Source organism: Diabrotica virgifera, chromosome 5, assembly GCF_917563875.1.
Source record: "Diabrotica virgifera virgifera chromosome 5, PGI_DIABVI_V3a".
Classification (NCBI taxonomy): Eukaryota; Metazoa; Arthropoda; class Insecta; order Coleoptera; family Chrysomelidae; genus Diabrotica; species Diabrotica virgifera.
The window spans coordinates 231,011,840-231,031,911 of record NC_065447.1 but is presented as its reverse complement, the minus strand read 5'-3'; the positions used below and the strand labels follow the sequence as shown (position 1 = coordinate 231,031,911).

The following is a 20,072-nucleotide window of genomic DNA, read 5'->3' as shown; positions in this document are numbered from 1 at the left end:
TGTTTGTTGAGAACTTAGGAGCAATAGTTAAGTACTTTATATAAAATAAAGAATATAACCAATGTTAGTAATGTTTCTGAAAGCTCTACAAACATTGATTCTTCAAAGTGGTTCATATCTTTTCAGAAACCCTTTAAGTCGGTTATTAGCATCCTTCAGTATCTATAATCTAGAACCCCTAACGACCTGCAATATTCGAGCTATATTAATTTAATCTTTCGTATTATTGTCGCTTGTACAATCATCTTCTATCATATTCTCAAATATAAATAAATACTGGTTTTTGTCTCGTTTGTCACATCTTATTTAAATTTATATATATATTGATGATTTAATAATAAATGCATGTATGCTATTCTGTTTTATTTTACTTGTTTTAAATAGAGCTACATACAATCTTCTTGCCTGTTATTTGTGTGTAATAAACACACAGTCATTCGAAGAGGAGAAACCAGTGAGTTCTAGATTGAACGTATTTATCCATACTGCCCTTCCGATGGTCTCATATGTTATATAGATGCCATCGTACGTGCAGAAAGCAACACAAGTAAAGTAGTATTTTCAAAATACTTATTAATTGTAGATTCTTGTTGATATTACACGACTTCAATACCGTTTCCATTTCAACATCGTTTCAAACTCTATCAACTCGTGTGTGCTGTATATTAATAGTAAATAAGTACCGAAAAAGTACTATTTTACAGGAATGAAGAATATCGTTAAAATTAGTTTTATACCAGGCACCATATTGTTTGTTTCTAAATATTGATCTACAATCGGCCCCTAGATACCCCATTTCTTCTAACCTACATCATATTCATCTATTTATAATTCTAGAACCTGCATTAGACAGCACTAACGTGAACAGTATGGTTAGAATCAATCGATAAATTTTCGTTATTAGCCTCTCCGCTACTGGCCAAGTCGACCTGGTCGCCGTGTGGGGTGTTTTTCGCTTTGTGTTTCTTACCGATACCCGGTATTTTAGTCAGGTGCTTCAGAGCGCCTTTACTCTTCGACTTTTCGGTTTCCTCCAGCTCCTCGGTGATCGAGTCCAGCGTCGCTTCACCTTGGGCCGTTTGGTTGGGATCTTGAATCGGAATGTCATCTGGAATTAAAAATAATTTCGTTAAATAAGGATTTCAAATCTTAGTCGAAGCAATGAAGCACCAAAAAGCACTTAACCTATCAATATTCTGCAGCAAAATGAATCGCTATGCAACTTTTTACAGTTGATTTGGAAAGTGTCAGGAAAATTGGTGAACAAAATTCATGGTGACAAAATGAAAAATTATCAACTCGAAAAATATCCACAAGAATAATGATCTCTACGTGAAGCCAGTCTATAAATAAGAAAAGTTTATAGGAGAACCAACAAATTCTTACACAGTATAGTGCAGTGAGTAGGTCTACCCTGGACACCATGATCGTGTTCAGCGACCTCGAAAACCCCCCTGTGAGGTTGGGGGTTGCTAGACGAAGAACTACCCCGAACAAACGAACTTAAACTTTTTCAGAAACTTTATTCTTATATAGTTAAATGTACAATTACATTACGTTGAACTTGAGATAGGTCGCGTATAACCCATTTCTCGGTAACTAGATCCCCTGACTAGCGCGACAGAGTGCAACGACAACAAAGATGTCTCAGGTACTCGACCTTCCTATTTATATCTGTTATAGTTAAAGACAGTGCCAATATGTATGACCATATATGGTTAGGTACTATACGTATTTCAATAATGACGTGTGCTTTCTTTGCAGTCTTTCAAATGAGTTCAATACTTTGAACTTTGCTACTATCGTAATAAATTATACAAATTGCAACTATAATATTATGACCTTATTTTTATAACAAATAAATTAGGAAAATTCCGTGAGGGTTGTTGTGTACCATCACACCCCGAGTAATGAGTGTCGACTGATTTAGAATGAATTTAACATGCATTTCCAGGAGACGAGATCCCCCAGGGCACCAGATAGTTCGAGAACCATCCTTATCATATTTTCTATTTATCATATCGACGGTTAAACTGCAAAACTTCGTAAGTCGATTTTTGGTTCGTTATGACTTTTATACTTTGTTGGTTTATAATTTTAAATATCTTTTAAACTACGGAAGCTTGTAAGTCAATATTAAAATTTAATGGTACTAGTTAAATTTTAATATTGTCTTACAAGCTTTCGTAGTTTAAAAGATATGTAAAATTATAAACCAACAAAGTGTAATAAATAGTGTGTTGTTACTGCCTTCTAGGTCGTAATTAATTAAAACTCTCTTCTCAGTTCAAATACATTATATTATTTACACTCAACTCCATCAATGACTAACCATAACAATCTGTTTACATATATCAGTAGCGACCTACCTTACGTTAATTAAATACTAAGTACAATAATCTTTCTCCACCGAGTTAATGTTTATATACACATTTAAATAATAACAAAGCATGACAATTCAATGTTACTTGCGGTTATTGATACAAGAACAGATACTACATGGATTAATGACTTTGAATGAGTTTTAAACATATTTTGTACAGGGTGATATTATAATACCACACCTCCCCGTTTTGTTAAAATTACATATTTTTAAAATGTGATGCTCCTCTTTCCCTTTTACAAAAATGTTTATGGTTACCTAATACTATTTTGAAAAATTAAATTTCCTAACTATGCTAACTAACTGTAACATTACATTTCAGATCAATCAATTTTTCCCTAAACATGTATATTCTTTTTCCTATTTTACACAAAAGTTCATATTTTCCCTATACTACAACTGATATTTTATAACCTATTACTAGTTCACGTACTTTCACGTCGTGTCTTTTCGTCCTTTTTTTTTTCGTTCACTAATTCACTTCATCAAAACAGTGTCCACAGTGAATGAAATTGATCCTAACTTTTAAATAGTTTTTTAGTGCCTATAGGCATCTCATATAAGCGGGGGAATACCTAACTAAAAATCTCGTATCTACCTAAAAGTCCTAAGCTAAGCTAATATTACTCGAATAAGTAAAAAAATGTATCCTTTACTCTATTAATAATTCCTATTTCAGTCTTCTTTTGATTTATTTATATATGTCTTACTAACTCTAAAATAATGTTACCTATAATAAAAATGTAATCTCTCTAAAAACTTCTAATATGTCTCTAAAAAACTTCTAATTCTTCTATATATGTTTCTAAAAAAATTCTCTTGTAACTATAATAAAGATTTAATCTCTCTAAAAACTTCACTTTTTGTGTCCCTTTTCTTACTATCTACTAACACTTATTGTAAGATATTGTCTATCCTTAATTCAAACACTTCCATTTTCCGCGAAAATTTAACCTGAATTCATTATCTACATTTAAAAATAAGTTATTTATAATTAACATTACTTTAGAGAAAAAAAATTACAACTTTAATTCTTAGACATAATTCAATGATTAGCTACTTACTTGCTTAGCATCTTCTTAATTTTGCTTCTTTTCTTGCAATTTTTATGTGTCTTCTTTCATTTTTCCCACATATTTTACTAAAATTTCTCTTTTTTTTTTATTCTTCTTCTTGTCTGGTACTAGGTACAACTATACATTTCTTCATTTTTCTCCACATAATAACACTTATACAGTGTACATAATTCATCTTCATATACATATTTCATATAACAATCATATATAATTTATCTCATATATCATTTCATATAACATCATAATCATCACTTCATATACTAGCTCCGATACCTTCGTTTTACCTTAATAAAAGAGGTTTCACTCGGATGTCTTAGTTCTCCGCCAATATTAACCCGAATTTTCGCCCTGATCTGTACGCACCATTGAGGTGGTATAGTTAACTCAAAACACGAAATAGGTAGTTTATGCGGTTCAAATTCTTCTAAAAATATCACAACCTCAATCCCTTGCTTTGAGGCCGCTGTTTATTCACGAATAATCATGAGTAAAATAGGTACTCTCAAAACACAGAGTGGGTCTCTAATAAGCTTTCAAGCTTCTATAAATCACTTAGTACCTTCCTAATTTGACAAGAGCAGTGGGTTTCTTATTGTCTCAAGTTGTCTCATAATATTTAGCTTATACTATTGTTAGTTCTTCTTCTTATCTATATAGTTCTTCTCCAAATTCCTTATCTCGACGCATCGGGTCGGTTCGTTAAAAATAAATCTCTTGCTTATAGCAATGTTTGTCTTAAGCTCTTATATTAACGTATGTCATCACTAATCATTATTCATTAAAAAAAAATCATTTATATATCATTTATCACACAAAAATTATTAATTCAGGTTCATATCATACAAAATTTAACACAAAATCGATGAAAATGTACTAAATATACTCAATAAATATCAATATGTAATAAGATAACTGGCTAATAAAAATTCAAGAATAGTATACATATTCGACAAAAATTCAATAAAAATTCAAAAATAGCATATGCAAAAGTTAGATAAAAATATTCAAAATCAGTTCATATCTCAAAATTCGATAGACATTTTTGAAAAAAATTCGATATTCCATAAAATATTCAAAAATAACCGTACTAAAAATCGAAATCGGATAGAGATTTTTCAAATAAATTCAATAAAGATTCAAAATTCAATAAAAATTCAAGAATAGCATATATAATAAACTTTGATAAAAATATTCAATTCAAAAATCACTTCATATTTCAAAATTCATAGATATTCTTAAAAAAAAATCGATACTTCATAAATTATTCGAAAATCAGCAAAGATAAATATTCAATGTTCAATAATAATATAAAACGAGGGAAGCATTTTTAATAAAGATAGACATTCTTACTTACATTTTATCACTTTGTCTTTGTTCCCTGGGTTCTCTGCATCTTCGTCCTGGTCCATCTTCGCCGTCTCCGTTTCCAATTTTTGTCGCCCATTTTCAGAAGATTCTCCCAATTAATTTACAGGAGCGCCATGTATTAAATTATCAGGAGGTGTGGTATTATAATATCACAAAAGTATAAAAGTCATAACGAACCAAAAATCGACTTACGAGGTTTTGCAGTTTAACCGTCGATATAGCGACCTCGACAACCCCCGAGTACATTTAATGCAGACTATAGACTGATTTAGAACAAAATTAACATGAACCTCCAGGAGATGAGGTCCACCTGGGCAGCAGGTAGCTCAAGAAACATCGTCATTATCATATTCGTTTTCAGCGACCTCGGAAACCCACGCGTAAAGACTTTCTACTGATTTCGAATGAAAATATCATAAAACTCCAGAAGACGATGTCAACCCTAGGCACCAGATACCTCGAGGACCATCGCTGTTATCATATTTGTGTTCAGCAACATCGAAAACCTACAAGTAACAAAATTAAACTCATTCCTGTCGATATTCTTCGAGTTGCAAATTTTTGGTAGGTTTAGTGCTTCATTGCCGTCTATTTTCCATCTTAAGTAACAAACTTATTGTTTAATATAAAGAAAACCACACTAATTACTGTAACAAAATATCATACAACAATAACTTCCACAATAAAAATAGAGAGGGAGAATCTTAACACATCTATTTTTTTTAATTTAATAATAACAAAGTAGAGATATAATAATTAGGATACAGAATTCACAAAAAACAATTAACATGACTCTACGTTAATAATAATAAAATCAGAGGATTATATACTATATACAGACAAATACGATATAAATTCTAAAAATGCGTATTTAATACAAAAATATTAATAAATAAACCTGGAAGGTGCTCTGAACTAGTGTAGTGAATAAGATTGACCACGTCTTAGTGTGATGGTGTTGGTGATTTTAAGACCACAAAAGGCTTACTGCAGAGATGATCTACATCTCCGACGCCGTTCAAGACATTCCTAGAATAAATATTAAAGCCATGGAAAACAAAATGTGAAGGTATGGAAATACCAATCCGAGACGACATCTTGTAAGTACATACTAAGTTTTGCGGATGACCAAGTGGTAACGGCTTAAGATGAAGATCTATCCTATATGCTCTGAAAACTACAAGAGGAGTACACAAAAAATAAACCTAGAAAAGACCGAATACTTAACAACAGAGCTAAAACCTGAACTCAAAAATTAAAATACTTAGGATTCATAATCTCAAAGAATGGAACTGTAACGGTTTGACACGTTACGAAATCTTTTTTGAACTCTTTAATTATTTTTTATAATCATTTTCTTTTGATCTCTTAATTAAATTTCTCTAATTTTCTTGTAATTCTCCATTTAGAAACATTATTGTCTCTTATATTTTAAAAAAATTATTTATTTTCAAAACGTCACCATTAAACCAACTTAAAACTACCTGTTAGTTTCGTGGGTTGGTAGCGGTGAATATTACTTCGTGTTCTGAGGTCGTCCTTGTGACAGACGAAAAGAACCGCAGCTTTCACTCTTAGTTGGAAATTGTTCGGGGTGGTATTTGACAAATTTAGGTCAAGTACAGGTTAATACCTAGTTTCAGTAAAAAAATGTGAATTCCGAAGTATGGATCACCAAATGTAATCAGGAGTATTTAGGAGAAATAAGTAATCCATCCAATGGGGTTTTCTGTATAAAATCATCGAGTCACATGGTAACTACATTTTTTTATATTAATTTTTTATAACAGCCTGTTGTCACTCTGTTTCATGGTGACATATATAATCTTTCCAATTAAATCTTAGTGTAAATTTATTCAGTGAATTTAGTATCTGTTAATTATTCCACCATTTTTAAGTAGTATTCATTCAGAGAAAATCCTAACTTTAATTTTTAGCTATTTATCTGTATCTATGTCTTATCTTAATTTTATCTTTGTATTCCATCATTAACAAGTATCCTATAAGTATTTTAAAGAAATCATATTCTGTATTTAAATCCCAAATCCACATGTCTGTAATTAGAAATTATCACATAGATTCTTGTCAAAAGGTCAAGTAGTTCAGTAATTAGAGATTTCTTTTTGTGTGTAAGTAATGGCCTTTTTTACATTATGATTTATCCTAAAAAACTTCTTTCTTTCCTTTGCTTACACTTAAGAAATTAAAGTAAACGGGAATTGTGTTTTTTTAGCCACTCCCGTGAAAACTTAGACCTCTCAATACCATCTGAGAGGTAGGACAATTTCCAACCATTAGTCACTTGGGGGAACAAGCAAGCTGGAGCGTTCCAGCTCCATTTTCTGTCATCTTTACATCTGCACCTACGGATAGGACAGGTTAGCACTCTCCGTGTGCTCATTTTATGGATTGCAGCATCGAACTTTATCTTGAAGTCGTTCGATGAAGGGATTTGTTTGGGAACATTTAAGTTTTGTGATTTTAGTAACTATTGTGTTTAATATCACAGACATTTGGTTAATGCATTATGTTTATTAATTATTTTTCTTAAGATTTAGCTTGCATTTATTTGGTTTTTAATATAGGTACATATAAGTTTAGTAAGTTTCCAAACTCATGTATAATTTTGCGGTACTGTACGTTGAGCTCGGCGTATCTGCCAAAAAGGTATTACTTTTTATATTTCATTGTTAATTTAGGTCGATTTCATGTCATTATGTACATTTAGCTTGTATTAGTTGCTTGTTTCTCAGATATTTCGTTGTTCATTTGCGTTTCTTCATTTGTTCGGTTAATTCAGGTCGTTGTTTAAGTATTTATCTTACCTTCAATTTATTTTATGCATTTGTATGTTTAACTTTCCTTAACTCATTTTCTTGTATTTTCTTTAGTCAGGCTTGTGCCTGCTGATTTATACATTTTTCATATTTGTCGGTATTTAATTTAGTTGTACGTAGCAAGCGTACTATAACCATTTGATAAAAGTCTCATGTGAGTTGTACCATGTATATAAGTAAGATGTAATTTTGTAACAGGTAACATTATTGTTATCTTAGATATAACTTTTGTATAACTGGCTAATTGGTTCATGCCAAAGCCAATTATAAAAAAAAAAACTTTTGTATAACGCATGTCATTTTAGAGTCACATAATATGCACTTTGTGTAACCCAGAGATTGTGAAGATCTAGTAGTTATATCTAATAAATATTTGTTTACTTTGTTATATCATTTATTATTATTCCTTTATATACTGATACTTACTGATTTAATATTTGACAGCAGTGTAAGATACCTGGGAGAGTGATCGAAAATCATTTTCTTGGCGCCCATGATTTGTTTGGTTTTATTCATCTTTATTCAGGTTCAGTACATTATTCTTATCTTAATATTTCCATTCTTAGTCATCATCACTATCTACTTTGAGCTACCGTCTTTGACAGGCATGAAAAATTGGCCGTATCCATCCTTGAGTGTCAAGCAGTCGTTCTCTTGCATATATCGCTAGGCTAACTTCATTCAGTTTGCCTCTGTCTATTCATATATCTATTATCAGTCCATCCCCTTCTCTTCACTTTCTACATCCTTCCATTTCCCTCCACTAATACTACTGCAAAAGTAGTATTTTTATTACTTCGGCTTTTCAACGTTAAAGCCACCTATATTTTTGTCAATTTTGTTCCATCAGCTATATAGCTGATAGGCTATATATAGGCATTAGCTTACATTAAACTTTTTTCTTTTTTCTACTTGTGTTGGAGTTTATCACTCTCTTTACATTTACTCCAACAGAAGTTCTTCTTTTTTGTTACAGAACCACCGATCAAGAGACAACCACCAGACTAGAGAACAGACGAGAACACGTATCAAACAACTAAACGGGATACTATGGGATAAACAGGTTACCACAAATACACAGAAAAAAATATAAAACACCTTAGTGTCTAGTGTAAGGACTACGGAGCAGACAATTGTGTCACAAAAAAAAAACGAAAGAGGTCCAACATTACAGCAAGTGATATGGAGTTGTATAATAACAATATTGTATCGTATTAGAAAAGAGGTGATAAATAGAAGAATGGTATAGAACAAGACATACCAAGCTACATTGTAGAGAAACGTTTAATTTGGTATGGACACGTGAAAAGAGCATATCGTACAAGATGGGTATACAAAGATTTCAGATTGGAGCCCATATAGTAAAGACAAAAAAGGCATACTCGGAGATCAGGGAGGGATGAAGTGGACAAGGTCATGCAAAGAACAAGACCTAAAAGATGTAGAATGGCAGGATAGAAAGGACTGGACACGTTGGCTAAAACAAGGAATTCTTCTATATCTATATGTCTTAGCGTCAAGAAACCATTCTTCATCTGTGATACATGTGCAATTTTTAAAGGGTCTAAAATTACATGGTGGGAGTGCTTTTCAAACGCAGCTTGCTGTGGTGTGCTCGGTGTTGTCCGGTTTTTGGGTTAAAATGTTTACCATCTCATGAATGATTAGACGATGATTTAACCCCACCAGACTCTACATTCGTTAAACATGCTACTGGTAGTCCGCTCACAAGGCCCTATTTTTTTTAAATCTTTTGAACCGCCCATGATAGCGACTCACAAAGCTTTAAAACATTAATTTTAAAAGCCACTTGCAATGGCCAGTAAAATTTTGAACCAAGTTTAAAGAATTTTAAACAAATACATTGTTCTTCGTTTAAATTCACCTGACAAAATATCGAAAAATACCCAAACATCAAACATATAAAACTCGTTCTACAAAAAGCTATAAGTTCACAAAAACGAAAGCAATGAAGCATCGGAAAAACAGCACATTAAGCTCAGTAAAACTAAACAATGCTGCCAACCACACTGTGCGCAATTGTTACACAATTCAAAAAGTCCTAGATCAGTTCTAATATACAGGGTGCTCCAACAATGTTGGCTATCGGATTTATGTTGGGATCAATAACAGGGGGCGTTGCTGAATCTTCAAATTATACAATTAACTATATCTTACTGAATTTTCATTTGTATTAAGTATGTGAGGGCTCGATAGAATCGGTATTTATTCGGTGTGCCCAAAAAGAAACTAGTATTAATATGTTATTACGTTTTCTTTAAAACAATTAAATATAAAGGGGTACATTTTGACCATGACTTGGTCGAGTTAGTTGCCCTTTTTTTCCTGTCACTATCTGTTGGTTACTAAGATATAGCCAGTTCGACACATTCTGTAAAGCAACAAGGGATTATAGCGGAAATATTTATAAGCTATTGTCTTGGCCTTTTCTATAGAAAGTAAAATGTTGTTTTAGAAGTATCTTCTACAGAACAAATATAAGTTCAATAGGAACTCTTCCCAATAAGAAGTTCACATTTCAAATAGCCGTAACAGAAAAAGCTAAGCAAAACGAATTTAAAAAAGCGAAAGTGGTGGGAAAAAAAGTTAGGTGATGTAAAATCATATTGTTACTAACGATATTAAAACTTTTTATCAAGAAATCAAGAGAAATAAAACATATGGGTCGAATAACACTCCTTTTTAGAAGTAAATCATCAATCAGCACTGATTGAGGTCGTCTGTCCATCCCGTTGGAGGTCTTTTCCGGCTCCGCATGTCTGCCCGTGGTCTCCACTTTGATTCTATCAACATGTCCTCCTTTCCATTTTTGTCTCGTAATACGTTCGATAATGACTTCTCTAAAGCTTGTTACAATCAGTTATCTCTCCATTTACGTTGTGTCCTTATTAATGTTTCCGCTGATGTTTTTATGAGAGTTTGTAACGATATGCCTACAGCCTGGCGTTCAGAGAACCACACGCATTCCAATACCAGCCCAATCCCACTACGTGCCACCTCTCCAATGGAACCAAGGAGTAATGGCTACCGAGAGTGTACTCAAGAAGAGAATAGAGGATCGTGAATTTCGTGAAATCAGTTCCAATCAATGTACTGAATTGAAAGGAACTCATCGACTACCGGCAGGCGGCCGACCAGCGGCAGTTATGCGATGAAATGAATCGGAACCTGCCGAGGTGAAAGTGCTCTGTAGTGAAGAGGCTTTTTGCCGGAACTGTAACCACAGTGAGCAGTAGCTGCCATCTCCGACCCGCAGCTGGCGGATGGGAAGCTGTGTGTCGATGTTTTATTGTGGTTACACTGGACTGAAGTGTAATGGGCTACGAATCTCAGTGTGTAGTTATGTAGATAAATCGATTGTGTGTAGCGTGCTATTGTATATGTTACAGTTCAAGTTGATTCTCAGTTAGAGTTGACTTTTCCTAGTTCGAGTCAACTCCAACTGAAACGAGCAGTAAAAGTTGATTTGAAAAATTTAAATTAACTTTTACTAGTTGAAGTTGACTCTTCCTAACCCTTGTTAGTAAAAGTAGATTGTTAGAAAAAAAGACCCTTGTTAGAAAAATGCGAAATGACCATTTTTAAGGCTTAATAACTCGATTAAAAACTATTATTATGAAAGTCAGAAAGTCACCTAATCAAAGTTTAAAGCCCCCCTACAAGATCTTGAAGAAATTTTTGTCATTATTTTATTACTAAGCTGTTATTTTTAATTACCAACAATGAGCGCTAAAAGCGTATTGAGGCGGCCGTCAATGTGAGTGCGAGTAAGATCCTCCATTCCGACCGTCCAATGGTGCATCTCAGTCGCACTCACATTGACAGCCGCCTCAATACGCTCCTAGCGCTCATTGTTAATAATTAAAAATAACAGCTTAGTAATACAATAATGACAAATATTTCTTCAGTACCTTGTAGGGAGGTCGTTAAAATTTGATTTGGTGACTTTCTGACTTTCATAATAATTTTTTAACTGAGTTATTAAGCCTTGAAAATGGTCATTTTCGCATTTTTCAAATTTTAAATCGCGTATAACTCGAGAACAATAAATTTTACAGAAAAATCACAAAAGGCCTCTTTTGCTCAGAATGACCCAAATGATGTAAAAAAATGTCCGAAGTGATTTTTTTTGTGAATTTGTTTAAAAAAATTGTTTAAACAATTTTTCGATTACGGTACCACCTTTCGTTATAAGGACCTCTTTTTGAGTAAGTTTGTGCAAAAGAATCGACCTGGAATAATTTACCTAACGGGGGGCGACGATACAGCCTGGACTATAAATATCACGATTTGAACATAATATACAGTAACATTTAATTTCTAAAATCGGTTGTTTGTGTGAATCAACTTTTACTAAATGGCATTGGGAAGCGTATACTTTAACTAGTTGGAGTCTACTTTTACTAGTAAATGTTGAATAAAAATCTTCATTTTATATTTATAATCAACTTTTACTAAAACCAGCCGTCTGAGTCGACTCGAACTAGGAAAAGTCAACTCCAACTGGATAATAAACTTGAACTGTAACATATGTTCTGTGTTGTGTATTGTATAATTCTAATATTGTTCTTGTAACTACCATCACAAGTTTGGATGAGAGAACGCACTGGCTGAAAGCTTGGAGAATTATCTTATTCTATAGAACGTAAAGTCTAATAAAGTATATAGAACAAATAGAAAACAGGAAGCTACAAATTTTATATAGCTTTAACAGAAAAGTAGTACAGCCTCTACCTAATCAAACAAGTTTCTTGAGAATTCTTTTAAACGGAGAAGAGATACATTAAATTTCCTGGGACAAAGTTTAACTTCTTACAAGAATGTAGATAAATATGGTCATATTCTAAATCAGAAAAAATAAGGAACATAAAAACTTGAAGTGGGTGAACATAAATAAATATACTGCAGTAGCTTTAATACCTAGACAAGCTTCTATCCTCTCAACCAATTATCTATCCATCGGAATCACGTGAAGAGCATTACTATGTCTTCGATGCTTCTTGACCAAATGTCTCACGTGGAGCATATTTTTAACTTCTGCTTCCGACAAATCATCTTCAAAAATAAAGTCAATGAGATGACGTCATATTTCAAAATAAACATTGTTTGGCTTCGGTCATACTTACCAGGAAGCTTTTTCGTCCTGAACGAAGCATTTGTTATCATAGATTTTGATATGCTATGGGTATGGGACGGCCTAGGAGCACTACCAGATATCGAAGGTGAGTTATGAATGAGATTTTTGATGGCGTTACCAGCTAACAGCACCTCTGCAAAAGAAGAAAGCGAGAATCGTCAAAATTTTGGTATCGTTTATTAACAGGAGGAAAAAACACTAAATATTATCTCAACAAAACAAATTATTTCATGGTACATTACATAGTCATCGAAAACAATTTTTTTGGATTACTGTTACGTTACAAAGGTCGATATATCAATGTATGACAATGAGTTTCCTATACATAAGCTCTATAATATAGTATTAACAGGATAAATCGAGAAAACAACGAAATATTCAAAAATATGTAAACTAAAAGTCAAACAATTAGGAATGCACGTCATAGATTTAGCGACATAATAACCCACCAGTACAAACTTGACGACAAACAAATTCAACAAAATTTTCCTCATATATATTAGTTTCTTTGCTACCGTTAGGTTTAGCAGGAAAGCGCTGTTGCCGAATACAAAACATAAATGTGTATTTACCAAAACAGCTACCGGCTCAACGAACTGTCAATACGGATGGAATGGGCAAGAAGTGAATTTAATGCGGCCAGGACGAGAGTCTAGTCAGGGAAGCATAAAAGATAATCGCCATCTTTCGTAAACAAAAAAATTGCTAGGGTTGCTAGCTTGGGGTATTTTCCCATAATTTTGGAGTAATTTGAAAGCGTCTAGAGGAATTTTTCTAAGCAGAAATGGTTGGGGGGGGGGGGGGGGCAATTATGAGAGATTTTAAGGGGTCATGGTAAATTAAATTTGCGTATATACATAGAACTGTATACAGGGTAGCGAGAAAGTATGGAAACACCATAAACACCAAAGAACCTAAAATAATGTCTACCTGGGCCGAAAAAATTGATTTTTATAAATTGTTAAATTTTTTTTTAATAAATGTAGCAATAACTCCCAAATTATGGCATTTAGGTATAGGGAACATAACATGAAAAATAATCAATATTTCTTAAGGACTTCAAAACGCAAAAAATATACAGGGTGTTCCATTTAAAATAAGAAAGTTCATTGGATTTCCAGAAAAACGAAAAATTTGACAACAATGTAAATACCCCTATAATATCGGCCGCATTAGGACACCCCTACCCACCAAAATTTATAAAAATCGTTCGAGCGGTTTCCGAGAAATCACCGTGTTTCCATACTTTCTCGCTACCCTGTATAATACTCTCATATACAGTTGAGTCCGCGAGTCTTTACCCGTGCGTCATCACTTAAAGCATACGAAATAAGTCGGAAATCTATTTCACGCAACAACTGACAGAAAGTGGCTACTGTTCCGATTACGGGTTTTATTATAAAATTTGACGTTATCAAATATATAGTATGTCAAATGTAAGTTTTGCTTCAAAATTTTTGCGCAGAATTACAGCTACATTTGAAGTAGCTTAATAAATTCTTTTATTACTATTGATTAATAAATAAATAAACAATTTATAAAAAAATAACATATTTTATTTTTGTTATTTTATTCACTTTGACGGAAATCTAAACACTTCTTCATTTCTTTACTGTGTGAATGACGTTAGCTTTGTATGTTTTAAATATTAATTGCCTAAATATAATTATTTATCTTAAAATTTCAAAGCCCAATATAAAATTAGTTGTGAAAACAACTGTTTGTGTAATATAAAGAAACTTCAAAACGCAAAAATTCGACAAAATCCGCAAAAAGTTCAACTGACTGACAGCCACAAAATTAAACAAATCAGAAACGTCAAACAAATTGTGCTTAAAATATGAAAACATACCGAATCGTCTTTTTTTGTACCTATCTCTTTTCAATGCACTGAGTCTAGATGGTTCATAAAAATAACATGTGTTGTTACTTAATAACAAACGGCAGCTGGTTTGTCATGAGTTTCATACATGGAAGAGAATGATGCTAGATAAAAAGTATGTGTTTTATCTCGCCAGGTATTAATGACGCACGGGTAAAGACTCGCAGACTCAACTGTAATCGAAGACGATAGGACCTACGAATTATTTCCAGGGCCTTCTGTTGATAAGCAGTATAATTTTGGTTTACTGTTCTCTACATTTGAGTACTAATTTATTAAAATGCGGCAACAATTTAAATTTAAGCAATTTGAGCTTCAATTTGAGGGAATTTCAGTTTCTAAGTGGGGGACTTATAAAGTCACATCTGGCAACTCTGGTGGTAGTTGTAGAAAATTTTCCCTGGCATGCTCTGTCTCTCTCTAGGACCTCTCACTTGTAAGTTGGCCGCAATCTCGCTTCACTGTTTGAATGGGACGGGGCCATTCCATCCGTATTGACAGTCCGTTGTACCGGCTACACTATTTCTCTTTGTCTTTAAAAGTGCGAAACAAAGATAACTATGTGTAATATAATATAAGTGTCAAAATCATGTTGTAATATAGAAGGTTATGTAAGATTTTTGTTTGTTTATTTTTCTTCTTCTCCATTTATGGCTTTTAGGAGCTGTATCCATTTAGCCAGCAACATTTTTTAAAATTAACGCCTAACTAAACCTACCATACCACAAAACTATTACGAACCTAATCGACCAATCAAGAATAGGGAAGGGAAAGGGTTAAAAAATAAACTGAATAAATAAAATATAATTTGAAAACAATAATAATTTGACATTATATTTAACCTCCAATATGAAAGACGTCAATTACCATTTACCATCATACCATTTGATCAAATATAATTATGACGTCATATATAATCGTCACTACTTCTAGCCAATAAAATGCTCGATGCAATAGGAGTGGCATATCAGGCATGTCAAAAAGATCTGATTATTCCCTATATATTTTTGCAAATTTAGAATATGGCAACAAGGGGAAAATTACGTGCATTCCGTATTGTTTGACTTTTCCTATAGCTTTATCCACTATGTTTAAATAATTCTAACTCTATCTGGGTAATTCTTATATTATCCGATATTCGCGTTTTAACAGTAATACCGCATTTATACTCAGTCCTGTTGGACAGGGAATTGGGCAGCGTGAATGTGTAAATAGCTCACTCGCGCTGCCGCTGCTAATGCTACTGCCATTGCACGGCGCTCCCTCAAAAGTCGGTTTTCGAGATGGAAGTCAAAGGACTGGCAGCGCGAGCGCGAGTAAACATTCACATTCGACTACTCTCTCTCTCACTCTCACCCGAGTAAGGGAGCAAGACGATGCTGTCGTCACATTCCATTCTTGAGAGTCGTTCGGTAATTAGTTGTGAGGACATTGGCGAGGAACTGATGTGAACACCTCACTCGCGTCGATATCGTATTTCGGTCAATATTTCCGGCAACGGCAGCAATGGCTGAGTATAAATCCGGCATAACATATACACCTAACTAAATAGTTCCAAAAGTATTTTCTTGTTGTCTTTTTAGATTAACTACTATAGTTACTGGGAATAATCCACAATTTTAATTATTCATATAAGTAATAACCTTAAACCTATACACTTACCCGTGTAAGATTCATACTTTGCCCTATATATGACATCATGAAGCGCTTGGAGACCACCAGATGCACATCTTTCTGCTGCATGGTAGATTATATGGAGCAGTTCGATTAAAAGAGGACTAGAAACTGGGACCCTTGGCGTAATTCCGTGTTGAATACTACTGTCACTAGCTACTGAGCTCCTATTGCTGTCTGGTTGATTGCTGAATCCTTGTGTTATTAACCTAAATGACAAGAATAACATTCAGTAGCTGCAAAGAATGTATCTCGAGAATGGTACAATTGCTAAGGCGATGAAAGAGAAGGGTAAAGGAAGAACTTCTTCTTCTTATGGTGCCGTGCACCTATAGTGCGTTGGCAAATTATTTTAAGGTCAGACGTATGTCTTTTGCGGCATGCAAAAGTTCGCCAGTGTTAGTTATGCATGGCCAGATTTCGCAGCCATGACATTTGTTTGCGACCTAATCCATTTTTGCCCTCAATATTTCCTTGGATGATTAGTTGAGGGACTTCGTATTTTTCCCCTCTCAGGATATGGCCCAAGTATCCAATTTTGAGTGCCTTGATCAAGTTGAGCAATTTTCTCTTTTCTTCTTCTTCTTCTACGGCACTACAGCCCAAATTGAGCCTTGGCCTCCTTTATTTTTTGCCTCCACCCTTGCTTGTCTGTGGCTGCTCTTCTCCATACACGGACTCCTAAAAGGGCTTGTGCGTCGTTGTTTACTGTGTCTTCCCAGCGCTTTCTAGCCTATCCTCTCCCATTCTTATCATATGTCCGACCCATTGCAATCTTTGTATTCTAATGAAGTCTGACAGGGGTGCTTCCCTATAAAGTTGATAAAGTTCGTCGTTGTATCGACTTCTGAAGATTTCGTTTTCCCCCACAGGTCCTAGTATTCTCCTCAGTACTTTCCTTTCGAATGTGTCGAGTTTGTTTTTGGAAGTTTCTTTCAGGACCCAGGCTTCACTGCCATAGCATGTTATTGGTCGAATTAAAGTTTTATAGATTCTCATCTTTTGTATTTCGGTGGACACTTTTAGACCGAAATATATGGGAGAGGGCAAAATAAGTTCTGTTTGCCTGCGTTATTCTCTTCCGTATTTCTCCATCTTCTGATCCGTCGGCATATATTTCTACTCCCAGGTATGTAAACTTTCCAACCGTTTCAATGTCATCTTCATGTATAATGTTTTGTGGGACTATATTTCTTCTCGTCGGAGTCATTATTTTTGTTTTTTCTGTGTTAATTTCCAGACCTAGCATTTTTGTTTGTGTTTTTAACTCTGCGTATGTTTCCTGTGCTCCTGTTGATGTTCTACTCATAATATTAATATCATCGGCATAAGCGGATAGTTGAACCGTTCGGTTGGTCAGTAGGTTTCCTCGTCCAGTTTGCATTTGCCTAAAAGCATACTCCAGTGCCAGGTTAAACAATGTTGGGGCCAGCCCATCTACCTGCTTTAGTCCCTGCGAAATTTTGAAAAAGTCTGTAGGGCGGTTTTGTATTCGTACACATGCCTGAGTTTCATCCATTGTGGCTTTAATGAGTCTTATTAGCTTGTGTGGTATTGCCAATTCAGCCAATATATAGTACAGTAGTTTGTTCCTTTTGACTGAGTCGTATGCCTGTTTGAAGTCTACAAACACAATTCTCTCTCAGTATTTGCTATTCTTAAGACTTTCTCGTTTCTCACCCTATCTTTGCGGAACAATCTTCGCAAGGTCCACATTTTGAAGGCCTCCAACTTATTAATGGAAGATATTTTCAACGTCCATGTCTCCATGCCGTATAACAATATGGACCATACAAAGCACTTAACCATTTTGCAACGGAGATTGAAGGAAAGATTGCGGTTACAAAGTAGCGGCATAAATTTAATAAAAGCTTGTCTTGTTTATTCGGTACGGCATTTTAACCAGAACCAGACTTACAGCCATTTTTCATAAGAAGGTTCCCACTCACCCCACCTCTTATTTGCAAAGGTAGACTTAAACTTGTGAAATCAAATATGCGCAGAATTTTATGAAGAATACGATGATTGGATTTCCAGTGCCCTTTCATTAGGTAAATTTTGTAAAATTTTGATTTTTTAATTTTCGATATTCAATTACGCCCTCTAGCGGTGGACCTACAATTATGAAAATAATTTCCAGGCTTTTCCCGAGGCAACTTTTGTTATAATTATTTTTTTCTCAAAGCTGTACTATAAACGGTTCCTGAGATATGGCCGAGAGCCATTCTTATTGGGACACCCGGTACAATAAGGAATCAACATTTGAAGGCATCAGAATTAGCGTTACAGATAAATATCAAATTAACACATAATGGCGAAATGGGAAAGTAAAAACTACCAAAAAAATTTAAAGTAAGCTTTATAAAGCCGCTATTAAACACATTATGTTCTTTGATCATAAATATTAAAGTAATAATAAAAGGGAAGAACAGACGATGCCTTGATGGATGAGAGATGAAATTAAAAATGAATAAATGAGGAAGTACAAATCAGTACAACATGAAAGAGCAAAGATTAAAATAAATACAAGGTAGATCCTTAATAACATTACAATCTGATCAAACAATATTATTTTATGAAGCACTTTTTTTGTGGCCTAAATTATGACTCAGCATTCGAGACTAAGGACAAACTCACTAGTAGCTCTTAGGTTATGTTAATATATTACACAAATATTAACCTATACAATCATTTGCAGTATACCCTTTATTATCCTATTACCCTTTCCTTGAACCCCACAGCTGGATGCCATAATGTCCATATGATTTAATTCAAGGATATCTCTAGTGTATAATAGGTACAAGGCTGGTCCTATTACACTATCTTGTGGTACACCTGCATTGATTTCTTTTAATTCCGAGTAGGTTTCTTCTTGCTTAACCCTAAACACTCTATCTTAAATGTATGATTCCAATAATTTTGTATATTTACTTGGCAAAATCCTGCTGAATTTATATTTAAGTCCTTTATCAACAGCTTGCGCCACAACTAGGAAAACAGCGGAGCAAACTTTCTTTTCTTTTAGTGACCTCTCTGTTATATCCATTATTCGATGGACTTCCATGAGAAGATTCAGCCTTTTCAGCAATAGCTTCTACTATAACTCTGAAATTAAAAGTAGTACGGAAATCGGCCTGTACAATGATACTGTATTGGGCTGCTTTCCGGTTTTAAAGATCATTATGACCTCTGCTACTATCGATATTTTTGGAGTATATCTTAATCTGAACAAGGCATTTATAACATAAATATATATGTCAGCTTTTCTATGGCTTTTTAGAGAGTTGTTTTAGGATTTCCTCAACATTTAAATCAAACCCAGAACCCGGTGCTTTCTTGGGATATGTTTGCTTTAATTTTGTTGAACGCTTCTTTTGGACTGATTAGTTTAATTTCACCTCCTTCCTGTGTGACGTTTTCCCTCTGAAATGTGTTATCACCTTTATTTGGCTGAAATGTTTCCTGGAGATATTCATCAAATACAGCTTCCATCTGTAGTGGCTCTTCAGAGGAAATAATCATTTGTGCTATCATTTATTAGTTCTCTTAGATAGTTACTAGATCAGTTTAGGTGAGTTATTCCACGCAACTTGCTGAATTTGTTTAACAAAAGATTCTATGGTAGCAATGACTCGAGACAATAGTATATGATAGGAATCACCTGTAAGAGAATATCGGCTTTAATGAATCAGCT

The 20,072-nt window shown here is 34.0% G+C and overlaps 1 protein-coding gene and 1 long non-coding RNA gene across 2 annotated transcripts in view; one reads left to right on the top strand and one right to left on the bottom strand.

Moving 5' to 3' along the window:
• Positions 1–348: 348 nt before the first annotated feature.
• Positions 349–20,072, bottom strand: part of LOC114327184 (hyccin) — a 29,893-nt gene continuing 10,169 nt past the window's right edge. Inside the window, exons 4-6 of the mRNA XM_028275715.2 lie at positions 16,367–16,587; positions 12,812–12,955; positions 349–1,108 (exon numbers count right to left, since the gene is read on the bottom strand). Of these exons, the coding sequence (XP_028131516.1) occupies positions 846–1,108; positions 12,812–12,955; positions 16,367–16,587 (628 nt within the window). The 3' untranslated portion in view covers positions 349–845. The remainder of the gene's footprint in view (positions 1,109–12,811; positions 12,956–16,366; positions 16,588–20,072) is intronic.
• Positions 6,257–8,052, top strand: LOC114327185 (uncharacterized). The gene is made up of 2 exons (XR_003651955.2): positions 6,257–6,581; positions 7,061–8,052. It is a non-coding gene; the product is annotated as an uncharacterized LOC114327185 (long non-coding RNA).